Source organism: Aspergillus neoniger (assembly GCF_003184625.1).
Source record: "Aspergillus neoniger CBS 115656 unplaced genomic scaffold BO87scaffold_15, whole genome shotgun sequence".
In the NCBI taxonomy this organism is placed as follows: domain Eukaryota; kingdom Fungi; phylum Ascomycota; class Eurotiomycetes; order Eurotiales; family Aspergillaceae; genus Aspergillus; species Aspergillus neoniger.
This window is the reverse complement of record NW_020291143.1, coordinates 39,273-60,894: the sequence shown is the minus strand read 5'-3', so window position 1 is coordinate 60,894 and position 21,622 is coordinate 39,273. Positions and strand designations below refer to the sequence as shown.

General features: G+C 50.7%; 8 protein-coding genes across 8 annotated transcripts; 3 read left to right on the top strand and 5 right to left on the bottom strand.

Annotated features, from left to right (window-relative positions):
• Positions 1-182: 182 nt before the first annotated feature.
• BO87DRAFT_435588 (cytochrome P450) lies at positions 183-2,065 on the bottom strand. The gene is made up of 6 exons (XM_025627772.1): positions 1,871-2,065; positions 1,729-1,824; positions 1,609-1,678; positions 1,005-1,563; positions 575-950; positions 183-513 (listed from the first exon to the last, which is right to left on the bottom strand). Exons 1-6 carry the CDS (start codon positions 1,955-1,957, stop codon positions 190-192), a joined length of 1,512 nt encoding a protein of 503 aa, XP_025479887.1. The 5' UTR covers positions 1,958-2,065; the 3' UTR covers positions 183-189.
• A 722-nt stretch (positions 2,066-2,787) lies between these two features.
• On the top strand, positions 2,788-5,523 carry BO87DRAFT_358236 (Diacylglycerol acyltransferase family; the record flags this gene model as incomplete). Its single annotated transcript, XM_025621455.1, has 4 exons — positions 2,788-3,338; positions 3,385-4,026; positions 4,077-4,469; positions 4,537-5,523. The coding sequence occupies 4 exons, from the start codon at positions 2,788-2,790 to the stop codon at positions 5,519-5,521; spliced, it is 2,571 nt and encodes an 856-aa protein (XP_025479886.1).
• Positions 5,524-6,223: 700 nt separating this feature from the next.
• Positions 6,224-7,413, top strand: BO87DRAFT_358232 (short-chain oxidoreductase). The gene is made up of 3 exons (XM_025621454.1): positions 6,224-6,368; positions 6,436-6,659; positions 6,712-7,413. The coding sequence occupies exons 1-3, from the start codon at positions 6,285-6,287 to the stop codon at positions 7,277-7,279; spliced, it is 876 nt and encodes a 291-aa protein (XP_025479885.1). The 5' UTR covers positions 6,224-6,284; the 3' UTR covers positions 7,280-7,413.
• A 1,880-nt stretch (positions 7,414-9,293) lies between these two features.
• On the bottom strand, positions 9,294-10,850 carry BO87DRAFT_358228 (cytochrome P450; the record flags this gene model as incomplete). Its single annotated transcript, XM_025621453.1, has 1 exon — positions 9,294-10,850. One exon carries the CDS (start codon positions 10,848-10,850, stop codon positions 9,294-9,296), a length of 1,557 nt encoding a protein of 518 aa, XP_025479884.1.
• An 829-nt stretch (positions 10,851-11,679) lies between these two features.
• BO87DRAFT_358225 (Zn(II)2Cys6 transcription factor) lies at positions 11,680-13,637 on the top strand (the record flags this gene model as incomplete). Its single annotated transcript, XM_025621452.1, has 7 exons — positions 11,680-11,722; positions 11,776-11,789; positions 11,852-11,866; positions 11,928-12,077; positions 12,127-12,383; positions 12,455-12,767; positions 12,835-13,637. Exons 1-7 carry the CDS (start codon positions 11,700-11,702, stop codon positions 13,635-13,637), a joined length of 1,575 nt encoding a protein of 524 aa, XP_025479883.1. The 5' UTR covers positions 11,680-11,699.
• Positions 13,633-14,949, bottom strand: BO87DRAFT_376310 (uncharacterized protein). The gene is made up of 2 exons (XM_025623264.1): positions 14,231-14,949; positions 13,633-14,146 (listed from the first exon to the last, which is right to left on the bottom strand). Exons 1-2 carry the CDS (start codon positions 14,478-14,480, stop codon positions 14,118-14,120), a joined length of 279 nt encoding a protein of 92 aa, XP_025479882.1. The 5' UTR covers positions 14,481-14,949; the 3' UTR covers positions 13,633-14,117.
• Positions 14,950-15,837: 888 nt separating this feature from the next.
• On the bottom strand, positions 15,838-17,786 carry BO87DRAFT_406509 (cytochrome P450; the record flags this gene model as incomplete). The annotated part of the gene is made up of 7 exons (XM_025626007.1): positions 15,838-16,130; positions 16,201-16,302; positions 16,361-16,665; positions 16,715-16,836; positions 16,885-17,013; positions 17,064-17,714; positions 17,751-17,786. The coding sequence occupies 7 exons, from the start codon at positions 17,784-17,786 to the stop codon at positions 15,943-15,945; spliced, it is 1,533 nt and encodes a 510-aa protein (XP_025479881.1). The 3' UTR covers positions 15,838-15,942.
• A 2,170-nt stretch (positions 17,787-19,956) lies between these two features.
• Positions 19,957-21,394, bottom strand: BO87DRAFT_47092 (uncharacterized protein). The gene is made up of 3 exons (XM_025629298.1): positions 21,291-21,394; positions 20,955-21,229; positions 19,957-20,899 (listed from the first exon to the last, which is right to left on the bottom strand). Exons 2-3 carry the CDS (start codon positions 21,092-21,094, stop codon positions 20,134-20,136), a joined length of 906 nt encoding a protein of 301 aa, XP_025479880.1. The 5' UTR covers positions 21,095-21,229; positions 21,291-21,394; the 3' UTR covers positions 19,957-20,133.
• Positions 21,395-21,622: the final 228 nt, after the last annotated feature.

Here is a 21,622-nt window from a genome sequence, read left to right as displayed (position 1 = left end):
CCTTAATGTTATATTGGAAACTATGGTGTTGCACCAAAACTTTAATCTGGGTATAGCATCAAATCTTAAATCCACAAAGTGTAAATGAAAGAAAGTAGATGAAGAGAAAAGGTTAAAGAAATGAAAAGAAAGAAACATGTCAAGGTCAAGGGAATTTTCGTGAAAGAAAGAATTAAGTTGGGGTTCATATTAGATAGCCTCTCGCTTCCGGAGCTTCAGCTTCAAATCGGGCACCTCCCAGAAGGCGTAGCAGCGACTCTCCCGCTGCCAGTCCTTGACAGGACCAATATACTCTGCTTCGTATTCCATGAAGAATGACGCTAAAGTAAGTTGTATCATCTGTTTCGCGAAGTACTTGGCAACGCAGGACCGGCTTCCCACCAAAAAGGGCTGAACTGCCTCCTTCTTGTCGGTGGATTCGGGGTCTGTCCACCGCTCAGGAATAAACTCATATGGTTCGTTGAAGTATTCGGGATTGTGATGTAGCGCAAACAGGGATGTGCAAATTTCGGTCTGTGACGCATTGGCTGGTTAGCAAACTCAAATTTCGAGCAGGTCATGTCAGGCCACTTACCCCGGCTGGAATGTAAGTCCCGTCAACATAGGCTCCCGGTGAGACGCGCGGGCCTCCAAGTGGCACTGGTGGGTACAGACGGAGAGACTCCGTTATGATGGCGTTCAGGTAGGGTAGGCTCGCGGCGACATCTCCAGAGATATCTTCAGGGGAGGCGAACGCCGCTTGCAATTCGCTGATCAGCTTGGCATGGGCCTCAGGGTGTGTCAGAACGAAGTAGATGGTGGCACAGAGAGCGTTTTGAGTGGTGTGAAAGCCAGCCAACATGATGGCTGAGAAATTCTCGGCAATTTCATCCACTGGCAGGTCACTGGTGGCGGCTCTCTCCATCACTTCGACCATGATGTCGCGACGGGTGTGGGACGCAGTCAACTGCCTATAACCTGCATTAGTGTTTGTGTTAAACACGCTACTGTGGGAATCCGCTTACTCGTTAATGAGTCGCATCCGAGCCTGCTCTGCACGAGAGCGGACACCCTTCCGGATCAAGTAGCGCAGCATCATCTTGATCATAGTGGGGACTCCAGACCCAGCAAACTGGTCACGGATTGTGGCCCAGAAGAAGATGCGGCTGAGCTGCTCGGTCCAGAAGTACGGCTTGCCTCGCTTCAAACAGCCCAAGGACTTGCCAAGGAGCACTTCGGAGACGGTGTCCACGGAGTGGCAGTAAAGCAGCCGGTTGAGACTGATGGTATCGGTGGTCTTATGAGTGGCATTGATGACATCGTGGAGGCGCGAGGTACATTCCAGAACCACGTTTGCATGAGCTTGCATGCTGTTGGGAGTCATGGAGGGATTGAACAGCTTTCGAACGGAAGCATGGTAGACCGGGTCGCTGGCCGTGAAGATGTTGCGGCGAGAGATGCCCTTGTAGAAGCCGGTCTTGAGGAAGGTGCTGCCTTTGCCAGATCCGGCGCCGTAAATGTTACGAAGACCTTTGATGGTGTTGGTGGTGGCTTGTCCTGGGGCGAACCTGACAATTTTTCCTGCTCGAGTTAGTAGCTATCAGAATGCACCGGTCAAGAGGAACATACCGTATGAGACATGGAGGGAGCTGAAGTAGTGTGCACTCCGTCCAGTGACAAAGTTGAGCTTGGTAGCAATCTGTATGTTGTTAGAGGAAGAGGTAGGTCGCGTAAAGATAGGCTACCTACACCACAGCAGAAAAGATCGAGGAAGGAGCCCGGGACACCCTTGATGGTAGGACCTTGAGGAAGGAATTTGATCAAAAGAATGAAGATCCAAGGGACCTGACAATTAGCCAACACTCTACCACCAGGTTAATGCAGGACATACAATGACAACCGCCATGACCGGCAGGGACAGGTTGCTAGGGTTAATCTCGGGCATTTGGCCCGAAGGCAAGGCCATCGCAAACACCATTTTGACGAGTGAAACGAGAGAGTGAAAGTTGGATCTGGTCAAACAGCAGCAGCAGGAAAGTTCAGACTTGGTCTATTTATGATCTGGCCGACCATCGCCATGCGGAGGATGAGGGCAATTGTTCGTTGGGATCCGCTCTGGTTCTCCTTTCTCCATCGTCCTTCTCCATCCTCCAGTCTCCAATGCTGTGACCGGCATGCAGAACAACAGGGGTCAGCCGATGGATGGTTGGGAACTCCGCCAGTGTTTTTTAGTTTACCTCATTTAACCTTGTCGGATTAGGTTCCATTCACGGTAATTCCTCGGGAAGTCGCCGTTATCTGAGGATGATCTGAGGCTTGATCGAACCAGGTGATCCTGTTGGAGGGTGTGGCCCTCCATGTCGATCCTGATGCGACGTGGAACCATGGATGGAGGGGGGATATTCTGATGGGTTTAGGGTTGGAGCTAAACCCCCAGATTTGTGGTCGCGTTGCTTGAAACTCCGCCGGCGCCCTTCCCAATTTCCTCAATTTTGGGTGAATTCTCAACTCCTCCGCCAAGCACCTCCTATCTCAATTAACCACAAACAATGCGGAGTCAGCACGTATCACAAGAACACGAGTTTAAAAGGGTCCTTGTGGCGGACTCTGAATGTGCCTTAAGTAGTGTCAGGGTCCATCTGTTTCACTGCGGTTTCGTCCAACAATCCGCCTCTTGTCATTCGTTCAACCTCTTTTCGAAACTTCTCTCAATCATTGAACCCTGAATCTTTCTTTTCTTCTTTCTTTTCTTATAATTGACTGCTCAACCAGCGGGTCTGGCATTGAGCATACTTCTTTTTTCTTACCATGTCCAAACAACCTACCAAAGTCCTCTTTCTGGCCAACAGTGAACATGGTCAAACGAACATCATCCTGGCAATCACGCACGAGCTCCTCGTCCAAGGAGACGTTGAAGTCCATATTGGCTCATTCCCGGTCCTTGAGCGCCGGGTGGAGAAACTTTTGGCAGACAACGCACCTGCTTATGACGAGTCCTTCCGGTCGCGTATTCACTTCCACCCTGTAAGGGGTCCCTCCAACACCGATGTCTTCATCCGCACAGGCAAGCGTGGTGCCTTTCACCCCCCGGGCTACCATGGTGCTGTCCTTGGCTTCCAGTCTCTGTGTGAAGACATCTGGGGTTGGACGGAGGAGGAATATGTTGACATCTATGAGAGTTGCGTCGAGATCATCCAGGAGGTCAAGCCATCGACGATTGCAATTGACTTCTTCTTCCTTCAAGGCAGAGATGCTGCCTACAACACGGGCCATACAGCCATCCTGATCAATACAACCTCCCTGAGTCACATTGTGCTCGGAATGCAACCCAACTCGGCTGCTCTATGGAAATACCCCCTGTGAGTATCTTCCCTCTGTATGATTACTCAATTGCTAATATAACAGACCTGGAACTGGCTTCCCCTACCCCATCCCCTGGCATCTCATCCCGCTCAACATCATGGCTGTCCTCAAGACGGCCAAGATGTACCATGGCAGTGGACGACGTCGGGAGATCCGTGAATGGCGCATCAAGCACAAGATCCACGGTCGCTTTCCGTTTGCCGATGCCTGGCGTCCGGATAGATACCACATCTCCCCAGGCCTGAAAGAGCTGGACTGGCCATTCAGCAAGATGCCTGAGAATATCCTCCCGGCTGGGCCAATCCTGCTTCCCACCGCTTCTGTCGAGAAGCAGGATCCTCAGATGCACAAGTGGCTGAAGCAGGCCCCAACTATCCTCGTCAATCTCGGAACCTTGTATGCACCTGATCCCAAGGTTGCCGAGGAGATTGCAACTGGCCTGAAGGGATTTCTCAACGCCTGGAAGGACGATAAAGTGCAAATTCTGTGGAAGCTGCCCAAGCATCCACATGATGAAGACGACATTTACAGCCGCTCCATCGAGCCTCTCAAAAGGGAGACCGACGAGGGAAGCGTGCTGATCCGCCCGTGGTTTGAGGTGGAGCCCATGGCCATGTTGCAAACGGGCCAGATTGTCTGCTCTGTCCACCACGGCGGTGCCAACTCGTGGTACGAAGCTATTCAGTAAGTTGCTCCTCAGATTCGTATCCTGCGCTGTACCCTAACCTTTTCAGAAATGGCGTTCCCCATATCGTCCTTCCAGCCTGGCAAGACTGCTATGAGAACGCTGCTCGGGCGGAATGGCTAGGCATAGGAGTGTACGGCAACAAGAGCCGGGCTCCCAACATCAGCGCTAAAGAGTTGAGCGAAGGACTGCTGAAGGTGATGAGCAACCGCTCTTACAAGGAAAAGGCAACCGAAATTGCCAAGCTGTGTAAGAAAGAAGGTCGTGTCGCCGCTGCAGAAAAGATTGCAGAATTGGTACGTAACCCGGAGAAAGCGACAGCGATCCACATCCCTGAAGCCGATCCAGAGAATCAACCACGATTGTACGAGATCAAGAATCGTGCAGGCCAGACCCTCCAAACTGCGCAGATGCCCAAGACTGAAGGCAAAGGCGCATCCAAGTAAGTTCCCTCCCTTCCTTTCTCCCACCCCAACAACGCTATAAGATTTAATCTAACCAACCAACAGACCCTTCCTAACCGACATGGCCGAATCCGTTCTCATGACCCTCCTCTGCACCACCTGGTTCCACCTCCCTCTCCTGGCCTACTCTCTTCTTCTGATTCCCCGTCTCCGCCTGGTCGTCCTCCTCTACATCCTCTACATCAAATACTTTTCCAAGGCCCACAAATCCGGCACCTTGCCCTACCGCAACGACGCCTTCCGCACCTCCTTCATTTGGAAAGCCTTCGCCTCATACTTCCCTCTCACCCTCTACCGTTCTGCTCCTCTATCCCCAAGAAGAAAATACATCTTCGGCTACCACCCGCACGGCGTTGCCCTGCGCGGGGCATTTGGCTCCTTCGCCGCTGACAGCGTTGGCTTCTCCTCCCTCTTTCCGGGACTAACCAACACTCTGCTCGTCAAAGACGGATTCTTTTACCAACCCTTCCTGCGTGAATACCTTCTCGCAACAGGGGCCAGCGGCGTCTCCCGCACCTCATGCATCAAGCACCTCACTCGCGGTGGACATGACGAGCGAGGCATGGGCCGTTCCATCGCCATCACTGTCGGCGGGAGCCGCGAGTATAACATCGCCAAGCCGGGCACCATGGGGATTGTGATCAAGATCCGCAAGGGCTTCGTCCGCGTCGCGGTCGAGACAGGGGCGGATCTAGTCCCTGTTATTGCGTTCGGAGAGAACGAGTTGTTTGATTTGATTGATACAAAGTCGTCGTCGTCACTAGGGCTGGTCGCGAGAGCGTGGGAGTTTGCGGTCGGTCACAAGGTTGCGTTTTCGAAGGGCAGGTTTGGGTTGTTTTGTCCGAATAGGAAGCCACTCAATGTTGTTGTCGGCAAGCCGATTGAGGTTGTGCAGCAGAGGTGGGATATGGATGAGAAGTATGTTGATAAGTTGCATGAGACGTATGTGCAGGAGTTGATGAGGTTGTGGGATGATTGGAAGGAGACGTTTGGAGTGGAGAGGGATGTGAAGTTTGAGATTGTGGAGTGATCTCTCTTGTCTCACTCTCCTAGTTACTTTCTTTGTTGATGTTTGCGGCCGGCTGGCCGGCTGGGTTTAGGTCTAGTGGTTGTATATTGGTTCTGATATCATGTTGATACCTTGCTTGTTTTCCTGGGACTTGAGAACATAATGTTTGCAAAGAAGATACCTTCAAAACATCTCTGTCGCTCCATATAACTCCACCTTTCCCTAAGAGCCCGTCAGCAGCAAATAAATACTAACCTACTTACCTTAAGAACCGGCTTCATGCTGAAGTCCGAACGCATAGTCGAAAGTTGTGGTGCCGGTGATGGTAGTCATCGCTGGGGCTGACCTCGGCCCGACCCTAAAGAAGCATAGCGGGCTCGACAACCATGGTTTTCATCTTCAATGAAAGTCACCTTCTTTCCAGATCAGTATTGACGTCATCTACTTTCATCCTATTCCTCGTCTGCCGTGGAGATGCATATTTCTTGCATTACACTAAACGCTAATGCGCATCGTAGATGGTTCCACTTCGCATATGATCCATACAGGGCCAAGTCTAAGGCGTCCAACCTGAAAGCGGGGTATGGAAACTGAATCCGGCACCAACAAGACTACCAATTAGCTAACTGGCCAGACAGTACTACCTGTTTAGATCGAAGGCTATCCAAGCTGACGGTGGGGTTCTAATAAGTGTAGTCCCACTAATATATATGAGACCGGAGTAACGGATCGAGGCTGTAGATTACTATCTCATTGTTTCAGCTACGCTCTTCTTTCCAACATCATGGCCGGACAGCAACTTACTTGGCTCGTTACCGGCTGCTCCTCTGGCCTGGGGGAGGCCTTGGTGCGGGCTATTCTTGATAAGGTGCGTTTCTCTGTACACAAGTACTGCAACGAAATTGGACGCATGGTGAGCTAATTCATATCAACAGGGCGACAAAGCCATCGCCACAGCCCGCGGCAGCAAAGGCATCAGCGGTACCGACCGTCTCTCCTCCCTCAAAGATGCCGGCGCAGCAGTCTACGAACTTGATATGGCATCTCCAGAGGAAGAGATAAAGAAACAAGCCCAAGACATCTGGGACAAGTACGGACCAATAGACGTCCTAGTCAACAACGCGGGATACATTGACATATCTACCTTTGAAGAAATGACGTACGTCCCTACACTCTTGGGTCTAAAACCATCTTCACTGACAAAATTATAGAGACGACTTCCTCCTCAACTCCATCCGCATCAACGCCCTCGGCCCCTTCACCCTCACCCGCGCGCTCCTCCCCCACATGCGTGCTCGCAAGTCCGGAACCATCCTCTTCTCCGGTTCCGTAGGCACCTACTACGCCGCTCCCTGTGCGGGGACCTATGTATGCCCCAAGGGGATGATCGAGGGTATGGTGCCGGTTCTGGCGACGGAAGTGGCGCCGTTTAATATCCGGGTGTCGATTCTGACGTACGGGCATTTTCGCACGCAGGTCATGGCAGCCGGGGTAATTCAGTACCGAAACCCGAATCGCTTGCCGGAGTATGACGAGATGAATCAGCGAGCGTATGACGGTTGTTTGGAGTGGAGTGGCAACCAGCCGGGGAATCCGAAGAAGGGTGCTGAGTTGGTGGTTGAGGCTGTTAAGGGGGAGGGGAGCTGTAAGGGGATGGAGTTGCCGTTGAGATTGCCTTTGGGGTCAGATACGTTTGGTATTGTGAGGAATACTTGTCAGGGCTTGATGAGGGTTTGGGACGAGTGGGATGGGGTCACTTCAAGGACGGATTTTGAGTAAGATGTTTATGGATTCTAGGATAGCAGGTGGATTGGTGGAGAAGGGTCCCTTAATTGGTTGGATGGATGATGGAATATAATCCGATAGCTATGCGGCTCTTATGTACTTAGTAATATGGCGATGTTAGTGAGTTTATGGATCTATACTCAAGACTGAAGTTGAGATAACAGGGAAGTAAAAATGGTCGAAGTAGAGGCCGGATTTGACTTCATGAATACTATAATTCACCCCAGCAAGTCAATGAGAGCTACGATCATTGCCTAGTGAGGCCTACCTCTACCATACCTGATTTACCTACGCAGCTACAGAAACATCCTCCTCAATCCACGCAGGACCATAGCTCACTACAACAACAATGCCTTCCGAAGCCGCTGATAAATGGCCCAAAACTTTTCGCCAAAAGGCAGCGAAGAAATCTCACGATGCCAGGCGGGCCAAACATGAAGCTATGAAGAAGAAAATGGAATACGCACGATAGCATAGAGCGAAACCCGACCTTTCCAAGGGTCTATCTAAGTCTCAGCCGGAGAATGAAAATCCAGATGCTGGGTCTACCTCTCAGATCCCCGCTGATACCATCCGAGCTTGGTTCGAAGACTTCATGATAGATCTTCGCCAGATGGACATGTACTCGGAGGCCTGTAAAGCTAGTTCATTCGATGAGGTCTCTATTCGCTCCGCTGACTACTATCGCCTGGCCATGATGCTAGCAGCTGCCTTGGAGAAAAAAGCGACAAAGTTGAAGAGAATGTTTTCTCGCGAACTTGAGCTTCGAAATGATAGTATCGGAGACTACTATGATAAGGATTGGGACTTGTGGACTTTATCTGCCGACGAAAAGCCTAGAGTGATTTGTCAATTAATTAGGGTGTGGGGCGCATTGCCCATGGCGGTGGCTGACGTTTATCCTGATAAGTATCTGCCAGTCTGGGAACTGCTGGTAAAGAAGGAACAAGACTGGAATGTTGTTGTGAACTGGATAAACAGCGCTGTTCTGGAGAGGTGTAGAAGACAGGCATCGAAAGGGAAATGTGTTCCCCGAGTCTTGGGATGTGATCTTCTCAAGGCATTGATTATGCAATCGCCAGTGGAGCCTGTCTCGAATAAAGACTTATCAATGATCAATGGCAAGTTTAACCGCCTGGGACTCATTACGCTTGCAACCACCAGTTATAAAAAGGGAAAGCGGCGCGGCAAAGATGACGATGAATTATCCGATTAAACACATATCCTGGTACGACGCTATCATCTTGATAAACAGGATGATAGAGAATGATTAAACATCACATGGGGCTGATGGTTCGTCTTAGCTGCTTCATGCTTACATAGTCCTTCATCATTCTTCTGCTTGGTGTCATGCTCCATTCACTAGGCTTTGGCACCAGTCATATGGCTCGCAATCTGCTTTTTACAACAAATATATACAAACTGGAAGTACCTACACCTAAATAAGACCAGATGTAAAAAGCGTAAGAAGGTCATTTGTAGACTTTCCATAATCCAACTCAAGACCCGTAGGTTTTTCCACCCAGGTTGTACATAGAAATGTTACGTGAATTATATTCTAGAACATTGGATTGAGGACTAGTTATGGCCATCACAAGGTCTTTTAATCCATTATTTTTACATCATGGAATATTGGTGACAATCTCAAATACGTCTACTTGAGAATGGATGGCAGCCCTCTTTAGTGATCCCAGCTTCATCTGCTCATAAATCGATCTATACGCTACTGGCTGAAACTACTGCTCTCAGATACATCGGAGCAATTGTATTCGTTATTGACGGGAAATTGCCCATCATAGCTCCCGAAGCCTTTAGCATATCGGATTTTTTTTAATTTAATTATCATCTCTGATTATTCGCATGGTAGAGGTGCAAAACATCTCACCTCTACCTAATATTCGCAGTTGATTGAGATATATTCTATCCGCCACGTCCTTTGTGAATAAGAGTTTAGTTGACCGCACTATCTTGATCATCTAAATGACAATAAAAATCAAGTCAAGCCAGTTCACGCAGCCACCTCCCTCCTCCAAATCTTCATCGGCATCGGCCCGGAACCAAGATTTGTCGTCTCGTGCCTCTCCGGCTCCCAACCTGGATACGGCAAAGCAAAGTCGAACCGATGGACTAGCGAAGCAACCAATATAGTCTGCTCAAGGTAGCTGATATTGCGACCAATACATCCTCTCGCACCAGTACTGAACGGGATGAAATACGGCTGCAACTCCTTTCCTTTCTCTCCAAGCCACCTCTCCGGACGGAAAGCCTCAGGATCCGGAAAGATGGACTCATTGCGATGGATCACGTATGCCGACATCCCGACCGAGGTGTTACCCGCGATGTGGTCCGATAGAATCATGGTACCCTCAGGAGGAGTTCGCCGCGGAAGCGCAAACGACACGGGCGGAAACAGTCTGAGACTTTCGTCCAGACAAGCTCGAAGATAGGGGAGATGCTTGACTTTGTCGTAAGGTGCGACGATCTCGTCGTCGTCTAGGACACCGTCAATCTCTTCCCGCAATTTCTCCAGACAACTTGGGTTATTCAGGAGAAGAAGCATAACATTGCTCAGCGAGATCCCAGTTGTATCAGACCCGGCATTCATCATGATACTGATTTCAGCGACGATCTCGCCCCATTCCAGGTTATGCGGAACATGTAATTTATCTTCCATGAGCGCAGAGAAGAAATCATCGAGCTGTTCACCATTCTCGTAACGCTTCCATCGTGTCGTAGCACGGTTGTAGACGATGCCGTCCCAGTCTTTGTTGAGTTTCCATTTTTGGCTGTATGTCGGAGACAGGATTTTGCTTGCTCGCACCAGGGTCTTGTACCAGTCGTAGCACCAGACCAGAGTAGCTGTTGCTGAGCCAGTGGCGAAAAGGCAGTCTCGGAAGTGTACCCGCTTTGTCTTGCCGTCCACTGACTCTGATGTGATTAGATCATTCTCCTGGTCGAGGAATTTGATGTCCTCGCTTAGACCGATGTTCGCGATAGCAGCAATGGTGAACAGGTTGGTCCACATGCGATAGTCAATTGTGAGGTCCTGTTCAAGGGGGCGATGGCCCTTTGGTAATGGATCCGTGCATCGTGCATCAAACGCTTTGATTAGACGGTGCGTCATGTCGGCGACTTTGTACTCCCAGGTTTCTAGGTTCTTGAGCGCGTATGCGCTCGACAGAACTTTGCGCTTTCGTGCATGTTCGCCCTTGTCGACGACATCGGCGAGGTGGAAATGGGATCCGGCTAGAGTGGAGTAGAATATGTCTTTCGTGCAGGTTGTTCCGTGGCCGTAGATGTCTTTGATGGCCTCAGGGTCTGCATAGGAGAGATAATTGGGTCCGATGCGGACGACGGGGTGGGTTTTATGTGCTTCGAGGAGGCGCTTGTAGCGGATGCCTTTGTGAGAGAAGTAGACGAGGGGTAGGTCCGATATTCCGGACCAAAATGTGAGGTTGGGGTATTTGCGAAAGCCTTTAGGGTCGCGGAAGTAATTGATGATGGGGAGGATGGAGTAGTAGATGACGAGAAGGGCGAGTAGAAGGAGGATTAAGGGGATGTACATCTTCAATAACAATAGTTGTCATGAATTTCACCACTTCTAAATGCTTGATTCATCTTTCAAAACGGCATAATCGAGCGAGTTTATATATCCTTCTGGCTATGAATGCTGGATACTGATGCTGCAGTGATGTAGTAGTATACTGCAACGATCGAAATGGAAGCACTCGCCGAATAAACCCCAAAACGGTTAGTGCCGGCGAGATGGTGCCAAAGCGGTGGCATGCAGCAACCAGTTGGCGATGCGTCGCAGCGAGCAGACCCTAGAGCACCTCTGCAAGACTTCGTAGTTCTGGAATCCACCTGAGCAAACTGGACTCTAGCTAGATTGCGATCTTGGGTATGAACATACCTGTACTGTAGCTAGGTCATGCTTGCTCCCATCCTGTGATCATTGACGCCCTTGCTGTAGGAGACGCTCCACAGCCACGGCAATATCATTGCGGTTTTTAGAGAGCCTTGTATGTGACAGTATCTTCTATCCTGCAGGAAGTGTATCTGTCCAGTTGTACAGCCTCCCTTTCGCTATACGAAGGCTTCAAGAGCCATACAGTATGCAGCACTTTGGACCGATCTACGGAGGAGGGTTTCGGATCATCCAGAGCGAAGTCTAACAGTCGTGTAGAAAATCTCAGCAATTGAAGTCTCCACAGATTATCTCACAACAAGAAAGAGGAATGAAGCTCAAAGTCGGTAAGGATCATGGTGGTGAACCCCGCATAGAAGACAAGCAGTCCATGCGGGGTGGAACTGCTGACCGAACGGGTAACCCTCGGCGAACCCCTCCCGTTTCGACAGATAGTCTGCTCTTTGTTCTACTTGCCCTCATCAATCCCACAAGCACCTGCTACTGATGCCTACAAGGCGCGATCCATGGTATGTTTACCCTGTGTCGCGATTTTGAATGACAGTGAAATGACTTGTAGTAGCCAGCATTGCCGAAGTATGTTCTATCCCGATGACTCTCTAGTACCGACGCTAGATATATATCCTGATCATGTACAGGACATCACCTGAAATGTAAACCCAAACTCTCCCCCACCAAGCGTAAATAGTATACAGCTTAAACAACCACTACCAGGTGACGACAGCCGCCCAGCATGCACCAGATGTCGAACCTCTGGACGAAGATGCATCCGCTCGCGACCCAAGCTGAGATTCCTCAACAGCACGAGTGCTGAGTACGAGCATGCCTCGGGAGGACAGAAGCAGCGCAGTCTAACTACATCAGGTGTGTTGATATCCTGCAACTGCGAGAATATACTGAGACGAATACGCAGATGTATCGTTCGATTATGTCGACGAAACACCCGCCGTGGCAGCTCTATACCAGCATGAACCTTCACACCCATCAATATCAGCACCACAGCCCATCACCAGCCCTACAAAAACACCTCTCATCCCATGCACCACACCATCCCCAAACACATTCCTCGAGCCCAACCCCTCTCCCACAGTCATACATCCACCCCAAGCCCACCTCACTCTAGAAGAAGCCTGCCTTCTCCGCTACTTCTCCGAAACCCTAGGTAAATGGGTACGTATCCCCAACCCCAACCCCATTCCCATCCACCCACTCCACCCCAACTCATTTGACCAAAACAACAGTTCGACATCGGCGACCCCTCCCAAAGCTTCACGAATATCGTCCCCCAACGCGCGCGGACAAGCCCACCACTCCTCGACGCCGTCCTCTCCACCTCAGCCCGCCACTTCAGCACTCTTCCACAAGACCAACAACTACAAATCACGCGCCGATATGGCCTCCCCCATGGCCTCACAATCGATGAACCCACCACTCTGCACTATCATAACCGATGCATCGCGCATCTCCGCTCCGTGAGCACCGAGCCGAATGCCATTCTGGATGAGACTCTCCTTGCCGCGGTGGTGACGTTGAGGTTTTATGAGGAACTGGATAGTATGTATTATCTCCCTCGTTAAAACACCAAGAAAGGGGGTGTGTACTAATAAGGTGTATGGTATAGCGCCCTTCCATCCCCACCCCACCACTACCGCTATCCGTGGCTTGCAGGTGTTTCTTGAAGCGCAGGCCCGGCCGACGCTTAGTCTTACGGGTGATCGTTCTACTTCTTGGGGTTTGCGGCAGAGTGCGTTCTGGGTAGGCGTGCGCCAAGAATTCCATATGGCGTTTACGCAGCAGCGGCCTTTCCGGATTCCACTGGGTATATTGGATTTGTATCCTGCTCCGCAGGCTACGTCGGGGGATCATGAGTGGGTGAATGCGTTGTTGATATTAGCTGCGCATGTGATTCAGTTTTGTTTTGATGAGGGGGCGGCGAGGAGTGTGAGTGCTTATAAAGGGCTGGTGGAGAGGAGGGATGAGTGGGTGAGGATGTGTCCGGGGTCATTTAGGGCGGTTTATTCTGATGATGGTGGTGATGGTGGGAGATTCCCGAATAGGTGGTATTTGGATGGATGTCATATTGTGGCGGCGCAGAGTTTGGGGTTTATTCGTATACTGTTGGCGATGTATAATCCTTTGTTATTTGGGGTGAGGGTTGGGAGGAGTATGATGATGGTGATGGAGAAGGAGGTCAAGGAGGCTGTGTGGGAGGTTTGTGGCGTGGCGGTATCGAATCGGCAGTCGCCTGCTGGGATGGTGATTGCGTCGTTTGCGGTGGTGGTGTGTGCGGAGTGGTTTGATGATGAGGGGGAGAGGGAAAGGTTGAGTGGGTTTGTGAAGGAGATGAGGAGGGAGTGTAATTATTGGCCTGGGGTGGAGATGGAGAGGAGATTGAAGAGGATGTGGAGTAGTCGGGGTGGATAGGTGTTATGTATGTAATTGATGAGTAGTGTAAAGCTTCAAAATGGAAGTATGTTGAAAGCCATGTTGTTGACCATATAGGTGTATATATGTAAGCGGTATGTATCCAATCCACCACCCGAAACAATCAGCTCAAGGAATGAACAAGAAGGTAGATAAATAATCACAAATCGAACAAACAACTGAAAAGCATCCTATATACCAAAAAACCAGGATATAATACAACGCCATTCAACACCGCACCATGGCGCAAAGACACAACAGTCAGGTCAGGTCCCGTCCATCAATCAATAAGTCAAAATCAAGGTGGTAATGCGTAATCGTCAATCGTACATGCAGTGGGTTATCGCGATGCTTGCTTGCTGGGGGAATTCGCTTTTAGGGAGAGATAGGGAGTAGGCAACGAGTCGAGGATGGGCGCGATAAGGAGTGTGAGGATATCAATAGAAAACGTCGGAGGAAAAAGGAAAGGTAGGGATGCGACTAGTAATGCGACGATTCATTTTCGGAGTCTGTACAACGAGTGATTCGTTAGTTCCACATCTAAGATAATCGAATCTTCCGATTGCAAGGGTTAACTTGACGTGTAAACGTACAGCCTGACTCTACATCCCTCGCTGCCGCGGCGGGCATCTTCCCGGGCATACTATTCGACTCACGTTGAAAGATACCCAGGTTCTTCAAACGGACCGTTCGCATGTAGGACTGTTGCTCGGCGGGATAGTTGTAGCGTTGTTGGGGGGCCTCGGGCCAGAATTGTTTCGTGAGTGCGGCCCCCAGTGAGACGAGGGCGAGACACACGACGATAACAATGACGATGATGGCCGAATCACTGAGCTTGGTCATTATGAAGCGACTTGCGTGGTATATACACAGACTCTAGACAGATATCGATGTGATTTCGAATGTTTGTTGATAAATATAATAGATGGTGGCGTTCAGCGATCGCAAATTGCCGTGGTCTGTGCTGGATGCTAGCTGCGGATGTGGATGTATTTGGTGGATGGAGTTGATCAGAGTGTAAGTGTATAATGTGGTGTGTAAAGCGGATAAGCGGATCCGAGTTAACGCATCACTTTGTTTGGGGCGGGGAATCGGACGGGGAAGAGAGGAAGGAGGTAAGAGTGTAAATATACTACGGTCGGCAGAAGAGAAGAGGAAAAGAGAAGAAGAGGAGGAAGAAGAAGAGAAACAGGAGGGATGGATGAGACACGCTGGGATGGAGGAGTTCGGAATAAGAATGCTGATAAGCCCGCAGCGATGAAAAATTCAAGCCGGTTTTTGGCTCCACTGTTTATTTATAAATGGGTCACTTGGTTGAGCTGGTTGGATGATTGTTGCTGCTGCTGACTGGGTTGGTTTGCTGGTTGCCCACGCGGCCACTGCCAGTGCCAGTATTGTTGTATGCCTGTATGGTAACTAAAAAGGTACGGTACTTGCTGGAATTACGCGGGCATCTTTCCCAAAAGCCTGGCAGAGTAGCCCCATTGGCTGTGGGTGTGACTGGAGAGTATATGATTGGCAGATGATGGGACAAGAGTGGGTCTGATGATGAAAGAGCAAAAACCACCAAAAACCACCAATGACTAAGGAATTGGATGGTGAGTGCCAGGATGTGGTCGGTAAGATTCGCATTGTTCGACAGATACGTCGAATACGCCGATCACGAGAGAGGGAAAGAATGAAAGCTGGACCCGCGTCGTGACTCTCTCTTCTCTCTTTTCGCTTCTCACTTCTCGCGACCAGCCAGCATACTTTTTCACTTTCCACTTTTCTACACCATACTACACACTGTTTGGTTTGCCGGATATATCTTTTCATCCTCATGATTGTGCCCAGTCTTCGCTACCAGTCATTGTTCTGCCTACCAGGTGGGCTCCTCACCTGGTCTCGACGGGTCTACTGGCCAACGCGGTTCCGCCGTTCCCGAAAGCTTGATCGAGCGGATCGGTGCCTGGCAACTATCGCCCTTGCCTCATTGGAGGTGCATCATGCGCAAGTCGGAGTGCCCACTGTCTGCTGAAAGTACTGAGTCGAGTGACAGCACTGCCAGGCAGCAAGATCGACCACCTGGCTGACTCGATCATCCAAAGATAACTAGCTAATGTTGTTCTTGACTTCAACTAATTACGTACTTGGGGCTTCTTGCTGACTGCCTCGTTTCTGCCGTATTGCCATCGCATTCTGAAACACGGGTGGAGCTGAAACACCCTTGATCCTTCTGCCCAACACCACCGACGTAATAATTCCTCCCCCGTGCGATCGACACTCTCATCAACGGCGGTCGCTCACCACCGTCCCCGACTATTTACTTTCGCCGGGTGAAAATCAAGTCCAGTTCACCGTGATACATGACAAAACAATCCTTCGACCGTCTGATCAAATCTTTCTCCGCATTTCCTGGCGCGAACTTCACATCAAAAGTCGTGACCAGATGTGCCACCGTTGCCCGCAGATTCTGAAGTGCCAATGGCTTGCCAATGCAGTTGTAAGTACCTAAACACAATCATTCACCGTCAGTCAACGATCCTAATCTGGTTTCCTCTACTCCAGGCAGGACACATACCAATATTGAATGGGACAAAAGCCGACTGATCGTTGATCAGCTCGGCCTGCTGGTACCGCCGCTCGGGGATAAACTCTAGCGGCTTTTTATAGCTCAATTCCGCTGGTCCGTCGTTAGTCCACTGGATTTTTCGTCGCTCCGCCCACCGGGCTTGACTTACACCGTCCCATCGCAATGGTTGGATTGATGACTATGGTATTGCCTGGAATGGGCACTCCGTTCACAGTAATGCCATCAGGAGGCATTATCCGTGGTACTCCCGACGGAACTGCCGGATATAGACGCAATGCTTCGTTGATGGCCCCGTTGAGGTGTCCCAAGTGACCAATGTCGCTGTCGTAAAAGTCTCCAATGCCGCCATCCTTATTTACAAATGGAGCCAATTCGGCACGAAGCTTCTCGACCTCGTCGGGACGGTGGGCGAGCTCATAGAACAAAGCAACAAGAGTCGAGGCAGTGGTGTCACTATCCGCGTGAGACAGGCATCTGAAATTACTTCCACGGGAGCACTCACCTTCCAGCAACAATAATCAGCCGTGAATCTCCTCCTAGCCACTGTTGGTCCTCCTTCCCGGGCTCTTTGCCTTTGAAGGGTGCTAGAAGCGCTGCGCTGACGTCGGGAACATCAGGCTCAGTCTGTTTGGTCAGCTCGGTGCTAGCGACGCAAGTGCGATGACAGCTCACCCTCATTCTCTCCACTAACCTCATCTCACAGTAATCCAGGAACTTATACCATGCCCTCTTCAGTCCAGGAACCTCCAAGACCATACGGAAGAGCCACATGGGTAGGGAGCTGCCAACAAAGTCCATTGTCTCCATCATGATTTGTGTGGCCCAATGATACTCGCCTTGCTCGAGACAACCAAGCCCTCCCCGAATGCCAGGTCTCCCATCACGTCATAGGTGTATAGGTCGAACCACTTGGTCACATTCACTGGCTGACCCTCCCTTTTCATCAACTGATCTACGAGCTGCTCACGGTACTTGCGCACGCGATGCTCATATCCGCGCAGCTGCTTGCTGCCGAACGCGGTACTCCATAATCTCCGGCGCTGCTGGTGCTCGACCGGGTCTCGACTTGTCTGCAATGACTTGCTGGGGTATGAGTGGTCATACCAGCCGCTCTTCAAGCAGCGCGAAGCTGGGCCATGAATGATGTTGACAGCCTTGGGATCAATGACGGATAGAGTCGAGGGTCCAATGCGGACGTAGGGACCGTACTTCTCGTGCAGTTCAATCAGCTTGACATGTTTATTGTTGTTCTTCATCTGGGAAACGAGCCACAGATCCGAAAAGCGGGCGAGCCATGGACCTGGGAACGATCCCAGTGGGTGAAACACCAGACGATAGAGCAGTAGACTGCTGAAGATTCCAAGCAGGTAGGATGCTGCATGCAGGGAGACGGTGACCAGGGCCTCTCGCCATGCGGTTCCCCATGCGACATGCAGGTAAGCGACCGCAGCGGCGTACAGGACACTGAAAACCTGCGTATAGGTGGTGCCGTAGAGTTGATGCTCGCCTCGCCGGAATTACGTAAGATGCGAAAACACGCCCGCCAGAGCGGCAGTCAGCGTCGTGGACACCATGGTCAGGTTGATCTGGCTTGCAAGAACTGAAGTTGCGACTGGGGTATATAGGCAGGCATCAATCCACCCTGGCCCGTCTGCTTTATATTAATCAAGCGGGGTGAGAGTAGTCGACGCCTCGGTCGGTGCACTAGTACGACGCCATGGTGAGGGAGCAGACGGCTCAGCTTGCATTACTCGTGCATATCCCTGCAAGTGGATGACCCCTCACTACTTGGCGTCTTGCAGCCATTTACGCATCGTCCTAGCATGGGCACTCGATGACAGTATAATCTGATCACTGATAGTAAGTATACAACTGTTGGCCAGCACTTCACCAACAAATCATGAGAGCATCACATGCATGCTGCTGCCAGATACATCCAAAAGGAGAGGGCGCAAAGCCTCAAAATTGCTGTCGAGGACTATAAACTGGCTGCATGGTTGGTGTGGGATACATGCAGGTCTTCAGCACCGTCAAAACCAGGGTGGTCCGCGCACTCGAAGTGAGCCAATGGACTGACTCTTCAGCCAGCTGACACCTACCGATCCAAATGCTCAAATTTCACGCTTACTTACCTTGTCTAGTCTTCTACTGCTATCAACCCGACACATTGACACAACGAGATGGGGTACATCCATTTCCAACACGGACATGACTAGGTTTTACCTGATTCGACTAACTAGTCAACATCCTAAGCCTAAAGCCTTCTCTCCGATAAGCCTGGATATTGCGCCTATATTGAAGACTGACACATGCACATTGAGTCTGGACACCGTCCCCAAGTCCAAATCAAGTACTGGCTCGGTCCGTAGCGTCGACCCCGACCAGCTCAACCAACCAACAAAGAGAAGCTGACCACAAGTCCGTGTATCTCCCATCAATAGAATATGTTATTATCCATCAAGGGTAGTCTTTTAATGATAAATAAACAATCCGATCCCAGGAACTTAATGAACCAAAGACTAACATCTCGCGAATGTACCCTACTTATCCTCCGACAAAGACAACAAAGTCTACTAATATCTTACCACCTCAATTTTTGTCTCACCCATAATGCAAAGCACAGTGGCCACATCACCCCACTTACCTGTAATCCCCCAACAAACAAACAAGAAGACCAAAACCTTATTCACAAGAAGCAAATGTAACTCCTTACAGTTTTACAGAGCATTAAACTCAATATCTTAACAGGGTCATATGTTAACCGCCGACGTGGCCGTGCATCAACTTAACTCATAATCATTAAGTCCATAGGAGTTATGCAAGTGGATTAGTTATTCTTCACTGCTTACGTAACTAGATGTAGTGCTGTGCCCTGCATAACTAACTCACACCGGTATGCTACTAATAATGCCATTGTGTCATTGTGTTATGCTCAGCCACAAACGAACACTCACCCCATGTCCGAAATCGAATTAGTAGACATAGTGCCAAGTCGGGGCATATTTGACGAGGGCCGAGGTATTCGCTATCTATCTAGTATTTGTGTCTGGGAGGTATAAGAATAGAAGGACTGGGGTGACGTTTTAGCATTCTTGTTTTACCAAGTACTACATACCAACTAACTGCCTAGATCGGGTTTCTGTTGGTTGTTGGAAAGAGTGTCTGCTTGAATCGACATCACTCTACTCGCAATCTTACTCAGATCAAAAGGGATAGTGTAAAAGGGATAGTGTAATGCTCTCTCTAGCATTGAAGCCTATATACACCGAGAGTCATGATGAATATTCACATGCACATACATCAACGATAAGAAGAAACACCGAAGCATCCAGTCCGGCGGTGAAACACAGAGCGTATCCATAATCCACCCCAAGTGGGATGGTCAGCGCGCCTAGATCGACACAGCACTGCGTCATAACCCCCCTCCCCCCTCATCCGGTTTCGGAAAGTTGGCCGAATGCCCCATCTAAAGTCCGATATTTGGAGCAGAGGTTCGTACTAGTCAAAGTCGAACAAGTAGATAGTCTTCTGTCAGATCAGGCTATGAAGCGGGGATCCGGTCGATAGATAGTAGATAACTAGTGACCGGGTTTGTGTGTTTGCTGCCAGCAGCAAAAAGGTGAGAGTCGGGAGATGCCAAGTCAGCGTTCCGGATGCCACACCGGGCCGGGTACGGCAGGGCGGTGATTGGCGGTGGCTGGAAAGGGTAAGTGCTAGGGCTAGGGTACGGAAAAGTCACCCTTTTCCCGATGGGCGGATGGGTTTCCCGATCGGGAAACTCATTATTTGACCGCCGACCACCTGGCGGGGATGGGCCCCATTTTCTCGGTGCGGTTATCGCAGGCAACGGTGTAACGATTTTCTTTGAGTCATTCACAATCATAATGAACTTCTGACATCCTGATTGGCCATTGCAGAAAATCAGTCCTCACATCGCCGCAATTGTTGGTGCAGGAACGCCCGGCCTTCGGTATTGGCGAACCCGCCGATCCCGAACGCGGGAATAATCCGACACATACGCGTCAGGGACGCCCCGATCCAGTCCCTGCTCACCCGACTTAATCGGTCCGAGGCCGAAAGTTGCATGGGCCGGTTGTAGAGATCAAGCCCGAGTAGATGAATTGGAGTGCTGACCAGCTGAATGGAGGCCGGAATGGCGAGCTGCGCGAACAGGATCTTCAGGTATTCGCTGGAGGCAATAGAGTCCGGGATGGAGGCCGAGACCATGGCGGGGAGACTGAAGGAGCCGAAGATGGTGAGAGCATCGCGCACCAGGAAGGCCGAGTAGGTGGCAAAGGGGATGGTGCGGCTGACGGAGCGGAGGATCTTGCTTTGGGACGGAGCAGCAGAGGTCGTGGTCTTGGGAGCAGGAGTGGGAGGGGTGGCGTTGCTGTGGCCGAACAGTTGGGCGAACTTGACGTCCTTCCAGATGCCCACAGACGAGTTGACCACAAAGGTGCTCATGAAGGTGGCCACTCCTGCCATGGCGTGGTCGACATGAGGGTAGACTTGGTCCAGGATGGTCTCTGTGGCATTGGCGGCCGCAAAGGTGGCTGTATAGAGAGACCAGACGAGCAGACTGGGTCGAGAGGTCAAGAAGGTGGCAGGCTGTGTGATGGAGAGCCAGAGGTGGCGGCGGAAGGCAGGGAGCATAGGTTGGTTGTGCGATGACTTCTCGACGACCAGTCTAGACGGTGGTCAGTACCACTGCCAGGTAGGTGAACAGGAGAGGAAGCTCCTACCTGTCTAAGATCATAACAGCAGGAGTGACCAAGGCTGCCGAACCTGCAGCAACCATCACATCCGCCGTGAGGAAGTCACCCAACCGGCTGCGATGCCCCGCAAAGGGCAGGGACTGATGAACAGGGAAGTCGAAATCCATGCTGACGAGCAGCGAGCCACTCCTCGCTCTGACTGGGGAATCAGATGTAGTGGCGGTGTTAGACGCGGAGCACTTCTATGCAGATGACACAAAGGAAAGTCGAAGCAAGGGAACGACGTAAAAAGAGTTGGTATACTGAGGAATGGTTAGTATACAAAGCGAGTATAGATGGGGGGAATGGCGGGGAGCCACTGACCTAGATAGATGGGATGTACCGCTGAAAGCAACGCTGAACCGGGGTAAAAAGGAGTGAAAGAGTAGAGAGGATAATGAGGGACCGACAAAAGGAGTGGACAACCCCGGGTTCAAGGCTTATAAGAAACGAGATAGTAGAGTCATGACCGCCCGCATCACCAGGTTGCCCAACACACCGTGAATCAATACCTCTTCCTACTAATCTCCCACACAAAACAGGCTGCCGAATCGAGGGGGGACGATATTCGGCGGCAAGGGCCAATGGCATCAACCGGGCCGGGACCCGGGTACCCTCGGTGATTTGGCGATAGGCACCGCCTTACCCAAGCCGGC